Source organism: Dermacentor albipictus, chromosome 1 (genome assembly GCF_038994185.2).
Source record: "Dermacentor albipictus isolate Rhodes 1998 colony chromosome 1, USDA_Dalb.pri_finalv2, whole genome shotgun sequence".
NCBI classification, from domain to species: domain Eukaryota; kingdom Metazoa; phylum Arthropoda; class Arachnida; order Ixodida; family Ixodidae; genus Dermacentor; species Dermacentor albipictus.
The window spans coordinates 64,978,540-64,994,637 of NC_091821.1; the positions used below are offsets into that span (position 1 = coordinate 64,978,540).

The window sequence follows — 16,098 nt, forward strand, 5'->3', positions numbered from 1 at the left end:
ACCCCTAGAGCGCTGAGTTGGATAGACCCGAACTTCCCGCAATCGTGCTCCAAATGCGGTAACGCGTGCTGCTCCTTCGACCACATGCTCTGGCTGTGCCCGTACAACGCGGGCTCCGACTTTCATAACAAGTCCAAGTGGGACGCCTTGCTGAAGAGCTCGGATTTCACAAACCAACTACAGGCCGTCCAGAGGGCCCGCGACGTCGCGGAGAGTCACCACCTCCCTGTCCCGTCGTGGGCGGAGCCACCAACTTGATCGGGGAGCCTTCGGTCCCCCCAATCGAGTTCCTCAGGACACTCTTAATAAAGTTCTTGTCACTGTCAATCATAGCCCCGTAAGGTTCATGGCTACTTACTTTGCGTGAATTAGCTGCGATGACACTACCTCTGTTGTCGTTGTCGATAACTTCAATGTGTATATGTTGGTACCCAAAAAGGAGTGGTTTACGCGTTCTGTGTTGCAGACATATCCCTTGCGATGCCACACTAGTCGGGCCCAACCGACCACCCAGCGGCGTATGTGCATTGATTTGACATTATCAAAGAATATGATCTTGGATTGTAGCACTAAGTGACACGGACAGAGACTAGAAGCAGACAGGACGAGAGTTCGCTCTGTCTGCTTCTAGTCTCTGTTCATGTCACTTCATTCTACAATCCAAGATCATGTTACCATACCAACTCGCCCAACTTTCCATCCTTTTGCAAAGTATGTGATAGCAGTTGCGAGTAAAATAATGACGACCAATCAAGACAATAAATGAGTTCGTACCTTTGTTCAAAATTATGTGTCACCTCCGTGTCATCTGCTAAACAGCCTCGCTAGTCAACCACCTTCACAGAGTGGAATGGCTCATGATTTTTTTTTACTTTCTTTCTTTCTTTCTTTATTTATTTTCTTGTTTATTTATTCATTTATTTATTTATTTATTCGATCTTTCGTTCTTTTGTTCCTTCTTTCTTTCCTTCATTCTTTTTTTCTCTTATTTCTTCATTCATATTCAGCCATTGCATCTTTGCTTGCTTACGGGGGTATGAGCCATTCCTGATTATGTGATTTTTTTCGGGAATGAGCCATTGCTGCGGGTATTTTTTGTATCATTCATCTACTTTTCCTGTATCACTCTTCTACTTTGTATCACTAGACTAGACGCCGCTTTTTTTCGGGTATGAGTTATTGCTACGAACCAGTTCAAGTCTTCGCCTTAACAAACCAATATTTCATGTGTCAATGTAGCCGTGTGGTTTGGGGCTGCTCCCAACACGGGAACTAAATTGGAACTCATGTTTGACTTCACTGTATACGTATATCAGCATTAACTATATTAAAAACGCGGCATTTCTTTCTTTATATGTCAACAATAGACAGTTAAAATATATTTCGCAAAGCACTCACCCCAATACTTTAGTACTTTTTGTTCTAACACACACGTGCGTGCTACTCCATTTGATACAATGTAGTAAAAGGTTATCCATTGCTTTCCTCCAGGCAGCTGTTTTTATTCTCAATGACGCCAGGAAACCGAGCCTGATACGACCAACGCTCATACATGTAATCGGAAGCGCGCACAAAGTTCTCGCACACCTTGTGTGATATACCGTAGCGCTGAAGTGTTTCTTCTATAACGTAGGAGAGTCCGTCGTAAAGGCAGAAGTGTACTGTTGGGCACATATGCTTAAGTTTACGAACTTGAATTGCGCCAAGAAAACCCGTCCAAGCATTCGCACTTGCTTCATCAGAAGCGTACTGCGCATCACGAATATCCAGGCAGTTATTTTTTAACGGCGCCAAACTTTAATAGAGCAATGTAAATCTTGCTGACATTATTGCTATCATTCGAATGTTCAAATTAGTAACCTCTAGATAGGGAGTAAGTTGAGCGTAATGAACGAAGCTGCTATAATCAAACTTTCAATAATTGATCTTAGGCGGCTAATGTAAATGAATAGTTTGGAGCGTATCCTCGAGATTATCTAGCTGAGCGAATAAATGATAAACATGCTTCTGTTCTGCGCAAATTTTTTGCAGATAAGCTCTTTTAAAGCACAACTGATGCTGAAAAAGAATAATAATTTTTTAATATTTGGGGTTTTACGTGCCAAAACCACTTTCTGATTATGAGGCACGCCGTAGTGGAGGACTCCGGAAATTTTGACCACCTGGGGTTCTTTAACGTGCACCTAAATCTAAGCACACGGGTGTTTTCGCATTTCGCCCCCATCGAAATGCGGCCGCCGTGGCCGGGATTCGATCCCGCGACCTCGTGCTCAGCAGCCCAACACCATAGCCACTGAGCAACCACGGCGGGTGATGCTGAAAAAGAAGTCTTTAGGGGCGACCTGACCTAGCCCAGCCTTTTGTGATATTGCCATCAATGACATAGCTGCGTGAGCATGTTCCTTGCGGCTATCCCGCTTTCGATACGTATCTACGTTGTTTTTTTCGAAAGTAAGCAGTTTAATGTTTTAATGTCAATACAGCAGCGAACGTGTGCCGCCGAAAGCTTGCTTGGTCGCAGAAGGGATGCACGACGCAATGATGGTGCAGATTTAGCGCGTCATCGCCGTCAAGAAAATGGGCTGCCACTGATGCAAGGAAGATAACGAATGCGAACCGCTAGCAGCTCCTCGCGGGACCATGCCGATGGTGATGGTGCCATGGTAACAAAATACAGGGTGGCAATACTGACTGCACAGGCGCTTTCACAGCGAAGCTGTGAATCTCTGCTCCGTTATGCATTTGTCATGTCAGGGAGCAAAAATGTGGGCCGATCCCTAATAATAATAATAATAATAATAATAATAATAATAATAATAATAATAATAATAATAATAATAATAATAATAATAATAATAATAATAATAATAAGAAGAAGAAGAAGAAGAAGAAGAAATAAGATAAGTAAAGACGCATTGTTTCCAGTCGATGGGTATGCTGGAATAGTTTGTGAACAGCACGTGGACTCACGAGCAGAAGACATTGCAATGTACGCAGAGGAGGAAATGTACATGTACAACCTTACAATATTGACTCGTAAAAGGGCACGGACTGTGGGATTGTCTGCGCCGTACAAACGAAAGACGGAGTTATTATGTCTACTGCCTATATATATTCAGGCACACCCAATTGTGATATCGAGAAGTTCATGACCACGCACTTTGCATGGGTTTGCCGCAATGACACTACCCTTGTGATCACCATATCACTATTGGAGACTTCAATGTGCACATTTCAAAACCAGAAAAGAAATGGTTCACCGAGTTTCTGCAAGAAGAATTTGGATAGTAGCGCTACGCCAATCAAAGCAACTCAATTAAGTAACAGCAGTCATGTATAGAATCTTCTTTGGCCAAGATTCTGTCTAAGCTTGTAACCAGACCAACCCGTATATATCCTAGTAATTACAAGGCTATCGCCGCTACCATAACCAAATGATGAAAATAAATACATGACCCCTTGTCTAATCCTGTGTCATATGCTACAGCTTAGCTCGTCATCCATCTCCACAGAGTTGAATGGCTCCTAATATTTTTTTTTCCTTTTTGCGTCGGTTTCGCTACCAGAAAATGATGATACTATAAAGGCAGTGTCATTCGTTCTTGTTTCTGTGGATATAAATACAGTTCAAGTAAACTCTATATCCGCGCCGTGCTTGGTTAGCGTCTGTGGTGGTGGACTGTTAAGCACGGGGTTACGGGATTAAATCCCGGCCACGGCGGCCGCATTTAAATGGGGGGCGGAATGGGAAAACACCTGTGCATTTAGATTTAGGTGCAGGTTAAAGAGTCCCAGGTTGTTGAAATTATTACGGAGTCCTTCACTACGCCTCATAATCAGATTGCGATTTTGACACGTAACAACCCCGTAATTTTAAATTCTTTGACCCATTTGCATCCAAAAGTAGGTGTAAGCAAGGAAATGCTCGCTGGCTCACACACACACATATGCACACAAACAGACATGCATCACTCCATCTCGCTCTCTCTCTCTCACGCATACAGACGCAGAGATAACAGGCACGTTTGCATCTATGCACATTTACACGCGCCTACACATCTACACACGCAGAAAAATGTACGCACTGTTGTGCCATTACCACCAGCCCGGATTCCGAATCTGCAAGATGCAGAATTTATCCTGCGAGCGCCCAAATTCTCCCTTGACAGGTCAAGATGCTGAGCCGTCAGGCAGCGGTGTCCTGCGGAGAAGCATCGGCAAGCAACATGTTCAAACGTGTCACCGTGTGCCAGACAGCCCGGCGCCGCACCTCCTTTTGCCTGGAGGTCACCTCGCGCGAACTTTGAACCGGGTGGCCAGCGCGGTCGCTGGTTGGACCTCTCGGACGACCGTCGAGTGCTGACTTTGTATTGGGCCGTTTGAGTGACAATGGTTCTCGGGGAGTTTAAAGCTGCGAGGCTGCCGCCTCGAAAACCGGATCCGCCGACCCACCGGGAGCAGAGTGCCGCTCTCGACTGGGGTGAGATGTGTCGCGCGTTTTCGCCGGACGTCGCCGTGCGGGAACAGTCGCGTTTGCTGTGAGCACTCGGCCGCAGTGCCGACCCGTTCATGTCCTGTATAATGACCTGTATATAGTGTATAAAGTCCCTTTTGCTATTCTCATCGACGCCTGGCTCGGAGTATTCGCTACCAACGCTCTGTCACGAAATGGGTGACGAGCGCTACGGGACCACAAAGTCGTAATAGTGGTGCAGCGGTGCAAAGTCGTAACAGCACGCACTCACGCACGCACACGAAAATGCACGCATAGACAAGCACCTGTATGCTCGCAGACGCATCAACGCACTTCTGCACATGGAGATTCAAATAGGAAGACGAACCCAAAAACTCAACTACACGCGCATGCACACTCAAGACGTGCACACGCATATACACTCCCCTCTCCCTCCCTGCTGCCTCTCAAGGCGCTACTGCGTGCAAAGTGAATCACATTTGCTCTGCAATTACAGTTCCAACGCCAGCTCTAATTTTTCGCCTTACTGTTTAAATTTGGTGTTTCTTGAAGTCAACAGGGCTATTTTTTATCTACACTGGCTGCACGAGTGTAGTTAGTGTAGGAAGTCAGCATATTTTTACTTGGCGTAGAAAAGTTTACCTCCGCCTACCTACACGAAGTCATTCTTTATAGCTGTAGTGTAGCATGAAAACTACACTCTCTACACTGCAGTTTCAATGAATGCAGGAAGCGAACGTCAAACAATATTATTCATATAGCGATGAGAGTAAATATTCGCTGAAGACGGTAGCGAAGTGCTTGCGTGACCATGTGTCACACAAGGAGGTGAGCTAACCTTCCAAGAAGGTAAAATTAGATTTCTTACTGATGGATGATGCAGGATGTTTTGGACTCCGTGCTGTTTTTGTACAGTGCGCATTCGCCATGTATTTAGCTGCAGTTTGTCTATATTTGTTTGCGAAAGAAAAATCGTACGCTGGGATTTTGTTTCAGGGTAGCGTGATGTGGGTAATGCTACGGTCGTCCTCGTCGTCGTCAGTCCGCAATACCAGCGTGTGTGACGCTGATCTCTGCTCCTGCAAGGGGCGATGGCAAGCGGCTACGAGTAAGGATCGATGCGACGCTCCCTTGGGTGTTGTCGCCGCTAACATAAATATGCAGCTGGTAAGTGCGAAGTCACGTGCTTTTCGTCTGCTGATGCAGAAGACGACGCGCAGTCTGCTGTGATTGGCTACAGCCCAGCGAGCCAAGTGCAGCACACGACATCGTAACCTCTGCCCAGCACATAACTCGTCTGCACGAGTCTACAGGAAGTGAAGGTAAAAAATAGCGCTAACTTTCCCTTTGCCGGGAGGGTGCAAAACAAGTTGCTCCTGAAGTGAAATGTGGCTTCAATGCCGATCCCTGACCAAAACACTGCTTTAACGCACCAACAATGTTCCGACTAAGTGGGATAAGCGCATATGTTGTTAGAAGGGGTTGCAACGCCGACAGTCATCTCGTCGCAGTCCCGCGACCCAGGAACGTTTTTCGGTACCGACAGCCTTGATGTCGTTGAGCGGCTCCAAATGTCCAAGAGCGTCAGCGCCCACAACAGTTGGTACCAAACTGTTATGCTTGTTAACAGAATTTTCTACCTGAAAGGAATAGCATGGCTCTGGTTTCGAAACCACAAGAAAGAATTAATGAGCTGGGAGCAATGTAAGCAAAATCTCCACATTTTTCGGGAAACTAGTTGGCCGTCCGCGAGTTGTGCAAAGAGAACTTGGGTCCCACGTAGAGGCGTCAACCGAATCATGTGACATATATCCAGGACGTTCTCGCCCTTTGCCGCAAGGCTGACGAGAGCACGTCAGAAGACAAGCTGAACCCCGTACTGAAGGGCATAGCAGACGATGCTTGTAATCTTTTCGTGCATAAGATTTTTTCCACCATAGCCGACGTCATTAATGAATGTCGACGATTAGAAGAAGCAAAAAGTCGTCGCAACGCGTACCAGTTGATGCGTCTTCGAAATACGGTTGCTATGTCTTCGTGCGAGGACTTTCACTCAGTACATCAGCCACCAACACCTGCGAGCCTCGTCCGTATCGTTCTCCGGAAGATCGGAGCCGCGACACCGGTTGGTTTCCAGACCTCTTCGAACTATTCTCGACCGACGATTTCGCTTGTGCAGTCTGTTGTGCGCGACGAGTTGGCGAATGTTGGAATTCAGTCTACCTATTCGGTCAACCGAGAGGACACCTACATTTTCCTACAATCTCTTCTTCGTGCGGCCAGTGCACCTGTCGGCCTTTTCGCAACCCAGAGGAATGGCGAACATCCGATGACCAGCCGATATGTATCAAGTGCCGGCGCGTTGGCCACATTTCCCGCCACTGCCGCAATACTTGAACGTCATGCCAATATTAGTCTGCGCTCCAACCTTACCGCCACTCGCCAGGTACTTGTCTGCCACCGCAAGATTCCACAGAGCGATACAACTCTACGCAGGCATCCTCATCTACACGGCAGAGTCATTTACTCTCACCACGACGACCCCCGTCTCACTCATCCCCTATTTTCGGTTCTCTGTCCCCCATGTACCTGCACTCTACGAGAAACTGGCAGGTGCAGCTTCAAGAGGTGACGCTGCTAGAACGACCGGGATTGCAATTGCTCTACTGACCTTACCGACCGAAAGCGATTTACTTGATGTGACGTAGATGGTGTCCCTGTCACTACTCTGCTTAATACATGCGCGTACATCCGTCTGATGAGCGACCAGCTTCGTAGACAGCTCACTTAAGTCCTTACACCTGCGACGTCCTGTCTTGTGCGAGTCGCTAGCGGAAGAACACTGGCCACAATAGGAATGTGTGCCGCTCTCGTTGGTGTCTGTGGCTGCCAAACATCTGTTTTGTTTACTGTTCTTTAAGAGTGTCCCCATGACGTTATCATAGGCCTTCATTTCCTTTCCGCTCACTCCACCCTTATCTACTGCTCCACTGGACTCGTTCCACTTTATTTACTTTGTCCTGACCCTCGTTCCACTTTATTTACTTTGTCCTGACCCTCCTGAGGAAGTTCCCAGTAGGCTCTACTTCTCTGAGCACATTCGGCTCGCCCCACAAGTCATGACCAACGTCCTGCTTTATACAGCTCCGCCTGTGCCTGATGGTGACTGTGTCGTGTCTCCTCTCATGGAAGTCTTCCTTGATCATCACGTTGCTCTTCCACAAACTGTCGTCGGTATCACCAACAACTCTACCAGTCTTCATCTCATCAACTTAGAAATCAGTGACCACGTCCTACCACAAGGCACAGAAATAGGTAAACTCTCTTCCTCCCAAGTTTGCCGGTTTCAGCCTTGCCTGCTTGTATTACGTCGTCTCCCGTTGACTGTTCTTTGCCGGCTGTCCTTCCTCAGCTCCCAAACTTAATTGCTCCCGAACTTCCTCCAACTAGTTATGCCAACTGCTCTACGCGTTGAGCGACATTTTTTACCTAGGTCGCCCTTCATACCAGGCCTCTCTCATGACACACCATATTCATACCGGTGACGCACACCCTATACACAGGTGACCATACCCTCTATCTTTGCACGAATGACAAGTAATTCAAACGGAGGTCGAGAAGATTCTCTCTCGAGGAATCGTTGAACCATCATCCAACCTTTGGGCGTCCTCTGTAGTTCTAGTTAGTAAGGACGCCAGCTGGTGCTTCTGCGTGGATTATAGGCACCCCAACAAGATCACCAAGAAAGACATTTATCCTCTACCACGCCTTGATGACGCCATCGACTGCCTGCATGGGGCGAAGTACTTTTCTTCCATTGAGCATGGTTCCAGTTACTGGCAGACTGCCGTCGACGACATGGACCGCGAGAAAACCGCCTTTGTAACATCCCATGGCTTATACCAGTTCAAATTATTACATAAGCCCTTCGGCTTATGTAATACTTGATATACTTTTGAACGCATGATGGGCAGACTCCTTCATGACCTCAAGTGGTCCATCTGTATTTGTTACTTAGATGACGCCATTGTTTTTGCTCCTACTTTTGCCACGCACCAAGGAGTGCCTCTCACTCGTTTTTTTTTCTGTTTTTTGCAATGCTGACCTTCAACTTAATTATTATAAATGTCACTTCAGACACCGCCAAATTACTATCCTTGGTCATCTTGATTCTTCTGTTGTGCGCCCAGACCCGATCAAAGCTCGTGCCGTACAGAAGTTTCCCGTGCCAACATGTGCTAAATATGTCCGGAGCTTCGTGGGCCGGTGCTCGTACTTCCGCCGCCTCATGCACTATTTTGCGGAGGTCACCCGCCCTCTGCTGTTCTGAAGGCAAACGTTTCATTTACTTGGGGACGTGAACAAGCAACTGCCTTCTCGGTGTTTGTCTCTCTCCTAACATCTCCATTCCATCTTGCGCACTTCGACCAGACTGCTCCAACAGAAGTCTGCACTGATGGCAGTGGTCATGGAATCGGTGCCACTTTTTACCAACGGTCAACGACGCCACAACCGCATCATTGCATATGCCAGCCGTCTGCTTTCTCCAGATATGCGGAATTATTTTATTACTGAACGTGAGTGCCTTGAACTTCTCTAGGCAGTGGCGAAAGCTCGCCCTCACTTATATGGTCGGCCCTTTACATTCACCACAGACCACCATGGGCTTTGCTGGCTTTCGTCCCTCAAAGACCCTACCAATCGCCTAGGTCACTGGGTGCTACGCCTATAGAAATACTCGTACACAGTTGCTTTTACGAGTTTACACCAAGATGCCAACTGCTTGTACCATCACCCAGACGATGCTCCTGATGTGCCTGCGACCTATGCTTCTGCTTCTGAATTTCGCTATGCGCTTCGCTGACCTCGCTACTGAACAGCGCAGAGATCCAGCATACGTGGTAACATGGACAAGCTCACATCTAGGTCATGTGATCCTTCTCTTGGTATATTCATATTCCAGGATGGCACTTTATATCAAAACAACATGTACGCTAGTGGATCTGAGAAGGTGCTGGTAATCCCTAGGCATCTTCACACCACTGTTCTGTCCAAGCTGTACGATCTACCAACTTTTCGTCCCCTCGGGGAATCGGTACGTACGCCCGTGTCCGGCGACGATTCTTTCGGCCTGGTCTGTACCGATCTGTCCGCCACTACATCGCTTCTTGTGAGTAATGTCAACTACAGAAGAAGCCATGTGTTCTCACTGCTGGTTTACTCCTAGCTCTCAGCATTCCTACCGAACCCTTCTATTACGTTAGTGTAGACCTCTTGGCACCGTTCCCCACGTCTGACTGATGGAACAAACGGATTGCCGTCGCAACTGACTATACAACTTGGTTCGGTTTCACCAGAGCCCTTCCAACAGACGTAGCCTACTTTCTGTTGCACAACATCATTGCTCACCACGGCACTTCTCGTCAACTTCTTACCGACAGGGGTTGCTCCTTCGTCTCTACAGTTGTGGACTACTTGCTCCGCTCCTGTTCTACCAAACACAAACTTAGTACAGCATACCACCCTCAGACGAATGATCTTACGGAGCGCCTTATTCGAACATAACGGAAAAGCTCTCCATGTGTCTTTCTGATAGCCATCGTGATTCGGATACTGCTCTCACCTTTGTCACATTCGCGTACAATTCATCACGCTACGGCACTATAGGTTCCTCGCCATTTTATTACTTGCATGGCCGAGATCCAGTATTGCCTTTTAATACAATATTGCCTACCTCTCAAGGGCCCGTGTTTTAATATACCCACCATGTCATTGCTCGAGCCCAAGAAACATGCCAAGTTGCTCACCGTTGCCTTTATGGTTCTTAGAACAAGCAGAAAGGCATTTGTAACATTAGTCACCGGGACGCCGATTACGTTCCCAGGACCTTGTACTGCGATCGCCCACCTGCCGCTTCGGCCACTCGGAAAACGAATGTCCCGCTACTCAGGCCTTACCGGGTCCTTTGTCAGGTAACCGACGTAACCTACGAGATCTCTGTGGTCGCACCTACTACTCGCTCCACCCAGACGTTCCATGACGTCGTTCTTGTCAGCCGTCTAAAGTGCTACTATAGTCCGTTTCGGCATAAAAAACAGCGGCACGGCGCTTCCACGCCAGGTGGAAATACGTTGCATAGCTCTGCACAACGCTGAGGAAGATGACCACGAGCTTGGGACTGAAGAAGACAATGCTTCAGGGACTAGCATGCTGTAGAATTGTCTTTGACAATTACTGTAAATTAGTGCAGATTCTGTAAATAAAAAAAATTAAATTGTGGAGTTTTACCTGCCAAAACCACCAACTGTTTATGAGGCCTGCCGTAGTGGGGGAAAATTTTGACCACCTGGGGTTCTTTAATGTACACCCAAATCTAGGTACCATGGGTGTTTTCGCATTTCGCCCCCATGGAAGTGCGGCCGCCATACTGTAATTACGCTACCCGTCTTGCTTCTTCTTTCAGCAACAATATTCTAAATCGAACCTAACGGGAAGCTTTAGCTCCTACAAGGGAAATGAACAATCCTTTCTTCTGACAACCACTGCACCGAAATGAATGAGTTAGGTTGAACTCAAAAGAAACAGTTAAAATAAGATTTCTGAAAGCGAATTTTTATTTAACTACCACATTTTTTTTTAATTCTGAAAAAAGCGAAATTTTTGGCAACAATATCTGAAGTATACAACCCTGCACCTAAGCAACTATAAATGACGTCGCAATTCTCTAAGCTGCACCTAATATTTGATTTAATGCGGACGAAAATTATATATCATATGCAACCCTGAAATACACCACTAACTCCTGAATGCGACATTCGCAACACCTTTACGAGCATTGTAACAACTTCACATACGTCATAAATCATACGTGAAATTTGTCCTATTTAGATGCTCCAAGGGATGCAGTTTATAGAGATGTGACATTAGTTTTTGATGATAACTGATGGATTTGTAAACTTCATACTTCTATTCTTTTTTTTCAGATTTACTGATTTCCGACAAGTATTGCCAATGCTGCCATGGCTAAAATCAAAATTATTTTTGCTGCAATCACTGGGATTTAACTTTCTCCCTTAAATGCAACAATTCTCATTCGGATGGTTTAGTGGTTTTCTCACAAAATCATGCGTTTTACATGTATTTCAGCGGCCGGCATCGAAGACAGGCCCCAGCTAAACGTTGCTCTTATTGCATCACACCGGTTCTACAGGAAACCCACGAAACATAAAGCTGACTATACGGAAGCCTGCGGCCGCAGTGGTGCACAAATCATAGGAAAAAAGCAATGACGGAAACCGAAGGGAAGCTTTGCGGCAGCCGTTATCTCGGCCAGACATCTCACCCGGAATGCCGACGAGCTGTCTGGCGTCGATTCATTGCCAGCCGAGCAAGTAGTTGGTCGCCTTCGAGATAAAGCTGATGCATAAGCCGCTCGCTTCCGAGCGCCGAGGTGAAGCAACAGTCTCAGGGCGTGCTTCTTTTTATTGTGTTTTCTTCTGTTGTGCGTCATGGCATACGCCGCGGCGCGAATTTCAAATTTTTAAGGTCGATACGCCACGTGGTGGCGGAAAAGGAAACTAAACACATGTCCAGAATTCCTGAGTATGCCAGGGTACAGGGCGTTTTCGCATTTCATGCCCATCGAAATGCGGCCCCCGCGGCCAGGATTTGATCCAGCAACCTCGTGCTTAACAGCGACACGCCAAAGCCACTAAGTAACCACGATAGGTTTGTTTTTGATGTTTCTTCTTGAGTGAAACATGCTTGCAGTTTTCCTGCGTTGCTATATTCAGGCACCTCGAGCTTCCCGGGCCCTTTCTGAGTCACTGAAGATGGAGGATGAAAGGAAGAAATAAGGCATGGATGCTCACCAGAAATACGTCTGCAGTGGTTGGCTACTTTGCGCTAAGCGAAGCGAGAATAGACAGATGAGAGAGAGAGAGATGAAAGGCACGGTGATTTCACGCATGCGCGCGGAGGGCACCACTAAGTCAAAGGAGTTGACACAGGAAGGGTGATGTATTGACTGGTGCACGTGAAGTCATCCAATACAATATCTCGCTAATTATAATAAATATAATATATAAAAGAAACACCTATGTATGGCGGTTACGGCGCTTGCCTGGCACCCAACCTCGCTGGTTCGATCCCGCATACGAGCATGCATCTTTCTTTCTATTGACCAAAACGTTTTCGTGAAAAACATACAAGTACCGCACAGTTTTGATGTACTCGGCCATCTATCGGATTAGCACTTAAAACGAACGTGTGAACACGCGATAGATATATCTTATACTTCCAATGATGACCTGGTGAATTGCGTCATTGTGTCGAGGCAGGAGCGAGCTGCATTTGGGAGCAAACGCTTAAGTTAGTACAAAACATTCTGTCATTAAGCTTGTAAGCAAGAACTACCAACCGCACTCAAATATATTCGCGATACTTCGCCTCTAAAAAATAGCCGCTAGAGAAACTTCTATTTTCATTTAATGCAAGAAGATACCGCGAGGGCACCGTAATAATCCCACTCAAGGTATACGCTGTGTTCGCTGTAATAAAATATTAGAACTGAAACGGAGTAGCATGAGGCAAGCGCTTCCAAACCTTTCCCTTCCAGTGTTGTCCAGTACGTGCAAGTCAAATGTTCGCTCATCGGAGAACTTACAGGGCAAAGCATTGCGCACGTGTTTAGGACTTCCTCGCTGTGCGTAAACAGCTGCAACAATCGTGCTCGCCAAAGATCATCCTATCCAAACAGACCTTGCTGTGGATTGTCCCAGGACGCATATGCGTCATCTTTAGCGCGTCCCCGATCATCTCTTCGCATTCTTGCCATCGCAGAGTCTTCGTGCAACATTTTCTATAGTTATCACCCATACAGATTGTCTTCCATTAGGATGCATACTAGCAGCAAGGCCTTCATTGCCATTGCGATGTCTCTAAGTGTTCCGGGTGTAAAGAAGAATGCCAATCACCCAAAAATGGCTCTGAAAGAGATGACGCTGCCATTAATCAATGAGACTTATAGGGACCAAATTCACATATATACCGATGGTTTGGTCTTATCCACCAGCTCTTCAGATGCCGTTGTCATTCCGGCTACAAAAACCAGAATGAGATTCCAGCTGTCCCACATGACAACATCAAGGGCGGCAGAGCTTGCTGCCCTGCGTCCTGCTGTCAAATACCTCCTGCAAGAGACACATCAGAAACGGGTCATCTTTTGCGACTCTAGGGCAGCGCTTAAGAGTCTGCATTTTGCCCTATATCACAGGACTCATGAGCAGCTGACAAATGAAACAAAAGAAGACCACCATCAAGCTATCGCTAAAGGGCTTGAAATTATATTCCAGTGGCTACCTGTACATACCGGCAGTGCTGCGCCGACGAAGCCGCCCGGTATGCTCATCTGGATGCCCGACCAGTTCCAATCACCTTATCCAGAAACGACGCTGCAAGAAACCTTCATATCGTGGCTATTGTTATGACACAGAAATACTGTTTTTTTCCTAACCTCCCGAAGTGTCACCTTCATAGACTTGATCCATCTTTATTAGCTACACGTGCCATCAAATGTTTCCCGCTCTGAGGCGTCAGTATTGTGCCACCTCTGGTTCGGGTTGGCATTTACGAAGGCCTACTCGTTCCGGATTGGAATGGGGGACACACCCATGTGCGACTCTTGTGGAACTATAGAAACAATTGAACACATATTGTGTCTCTGTCCCCAGTACTTAGTCGAGCGTGAAGATCTCTGGACAGCATTGAATCAGCTGGACTCTAGACCATTTACGGAAAGGAAAATCCTTGGACGTACGCGTCGATGCCACAGAAAGCCACGAAAGCGTTGTTGATGTACCTCAAGTCGACAAGTCTTGGCAACCGTGTGTAGCCTTCGTGCGAACCTTCAAATGTGCGCGTAACTGTTCTCTCTCTATCTCTTCTTCCTTTCTTTTCGTCCTTATACTCGTTCCCCAGTGCAGGGTAGCAAACCGGACGTGCATCTGGTTAACCTCCCTGCCTTTCCCCTCTTATATAACTCTCTTCCCCTGAAAAGGAATATAAGATGGCTACCCACCGATCACTCTGGCACTGGCCGCTCGGTGCTGCCAAGGAGAATGGATTTCTCTGCGTATAATAAACATGTTTGCGTAGCAGTATGACGCTATCGCGACCTTTCGGCATGTATCCGACATCGCTTTGTCCACTCTTTTTCGCGGAGGATCTGTTTTAGCTACATCTTTAACGCTCCCTTGCAGGATGCCGCAACTTTCGACCGGCCACCACAGACTAAGCAAGGGAAAGCGGGCCAATCGCAGACGCCTGCACGACCCTCATAAGCCGGTTATCTACCCTCACTGCACTAGCTCTGACCCATCGAAATCCTCTCCACTTCTGCGTAGTCCTCGCCTCTTGTCAGCCAAATAGACAAGAAAAATCTGTCGAGCCAGCCACTGCTAATTGTACTCAAAACAAAAGTGACGTCCTATAAACAAGGAAAGCGTTTGATTGGGCTGCTCAAACAACGCTGCGGGTCACCATCCGATGCTTGCGCAGACCGTTAGTAAATTTGATGTCACGAGACTGGAATAAAGTCATAATGCAATGGTTTTATGTTATACTGCCTTTGAGATCATAATTTATTGAAATGACAGAAAGCTGCAGATATAAGTGAGGTGACCGTCGCTGTCATATGTTTCATTTATTCGGTCCGTTTGTAGACGTGGTCCGTTATTATTATTATGTGAACGCATGCATGAAACCTTCTGAGGCAAGAATTGTCGTTTAATCCTTTCATTTCAATTTTGAAGGCTCCCTCGGAATAAATTTCACATGCAGGCCACTCTTTGGCCTCAAAACGAGCTCCGCCATGACACGGATCTTGTCTCGATGATGCAGTGAAACCAGCTTGTAGTTTCGAAGGATGTTGGCAATGACCACTTTTTCTTCCATCATGGCAAAACGTTGACCTAGGGGAAAGTAGTACACAACCATAGTAGAGCAAACGCTTTGAATCGATGCTGTAAGCATCGATATGGTTGTAATAAGAGTAGAAAAAGAAGTCCAATAAGAAGAAGCGTCAATCCACGGCCGTCCCGGTAACACGCTTTCTCGTGCAGGATTGCAGGCACTGATTGATTTGCTTGGGCGGCATTAGCAGAATTCATCGGCTTCACATACGAACGTCCTAGGCATTTCGGGCAAATCCTTAAATATGAGTGCAATCTACACCAGCAACAGCAACGTAATGTTGTTCACAGCCACATCGTGGAAGTCTAAGTATTTTTACACAGTATGTATTTTACCCATCCTTGCGAACCCGTGCCAGCGTCAGCCGATCGACATTCCTGTCAGCGTTCTGTTCGATCAACTTGCGGTACAACATTCTTGGAAATTATGCACAAAATAGCCTGATTAAGCATGTGTTAAATTTTGCACATATGACAGGATGGCCCATATTACCTAGGAGGACAAATGCAATACATTTTAACTTCGTGGCGCTCACAAAATTGAAACTGAGGGCGTTCATGTCGGGGTACCCGTTCCCTCAACCGAATGTTATCAACCGCAGCTATATTTAGAGAGATAATGCGACAATATCGTTCAAAACAACAAAATTTAGA

At 46.7% G+C, this 16,098-nt stretch overlaps 1 protein-coding gene across 5 annotated transcripts in view; it reads right to left on the reverse strand.

Annotated features, from left to right (window-relative positions):
- Nucleotides 1-16,098, reverse strand: part of LOC135912483 (cytochrome P450 4c3-like) — a 135,293-nt gene that overhangs the window by 93,581 nt on the left and 25,614 nt on the right. For 3 of the 5 annotated variants that reach the window (XM_070521661.1, XM_065444921.2, XM_070521670.1), the window contains exon 11: nucleotides 13,674-15,444. The exons of 1 other annotated variant lie outside the window; for it this stretch is intronic. In XM_070521661.1, coding sequence (XP_070377762.1) covers nucleotides 15,269-15,444 — 176 coding nt within the window. In that variant the 3' untranslated portion in view covers nucleotides 13,674-15,268. One more of the 5 variants, XM_065444923.1, reaches the window with a different exon arrangement.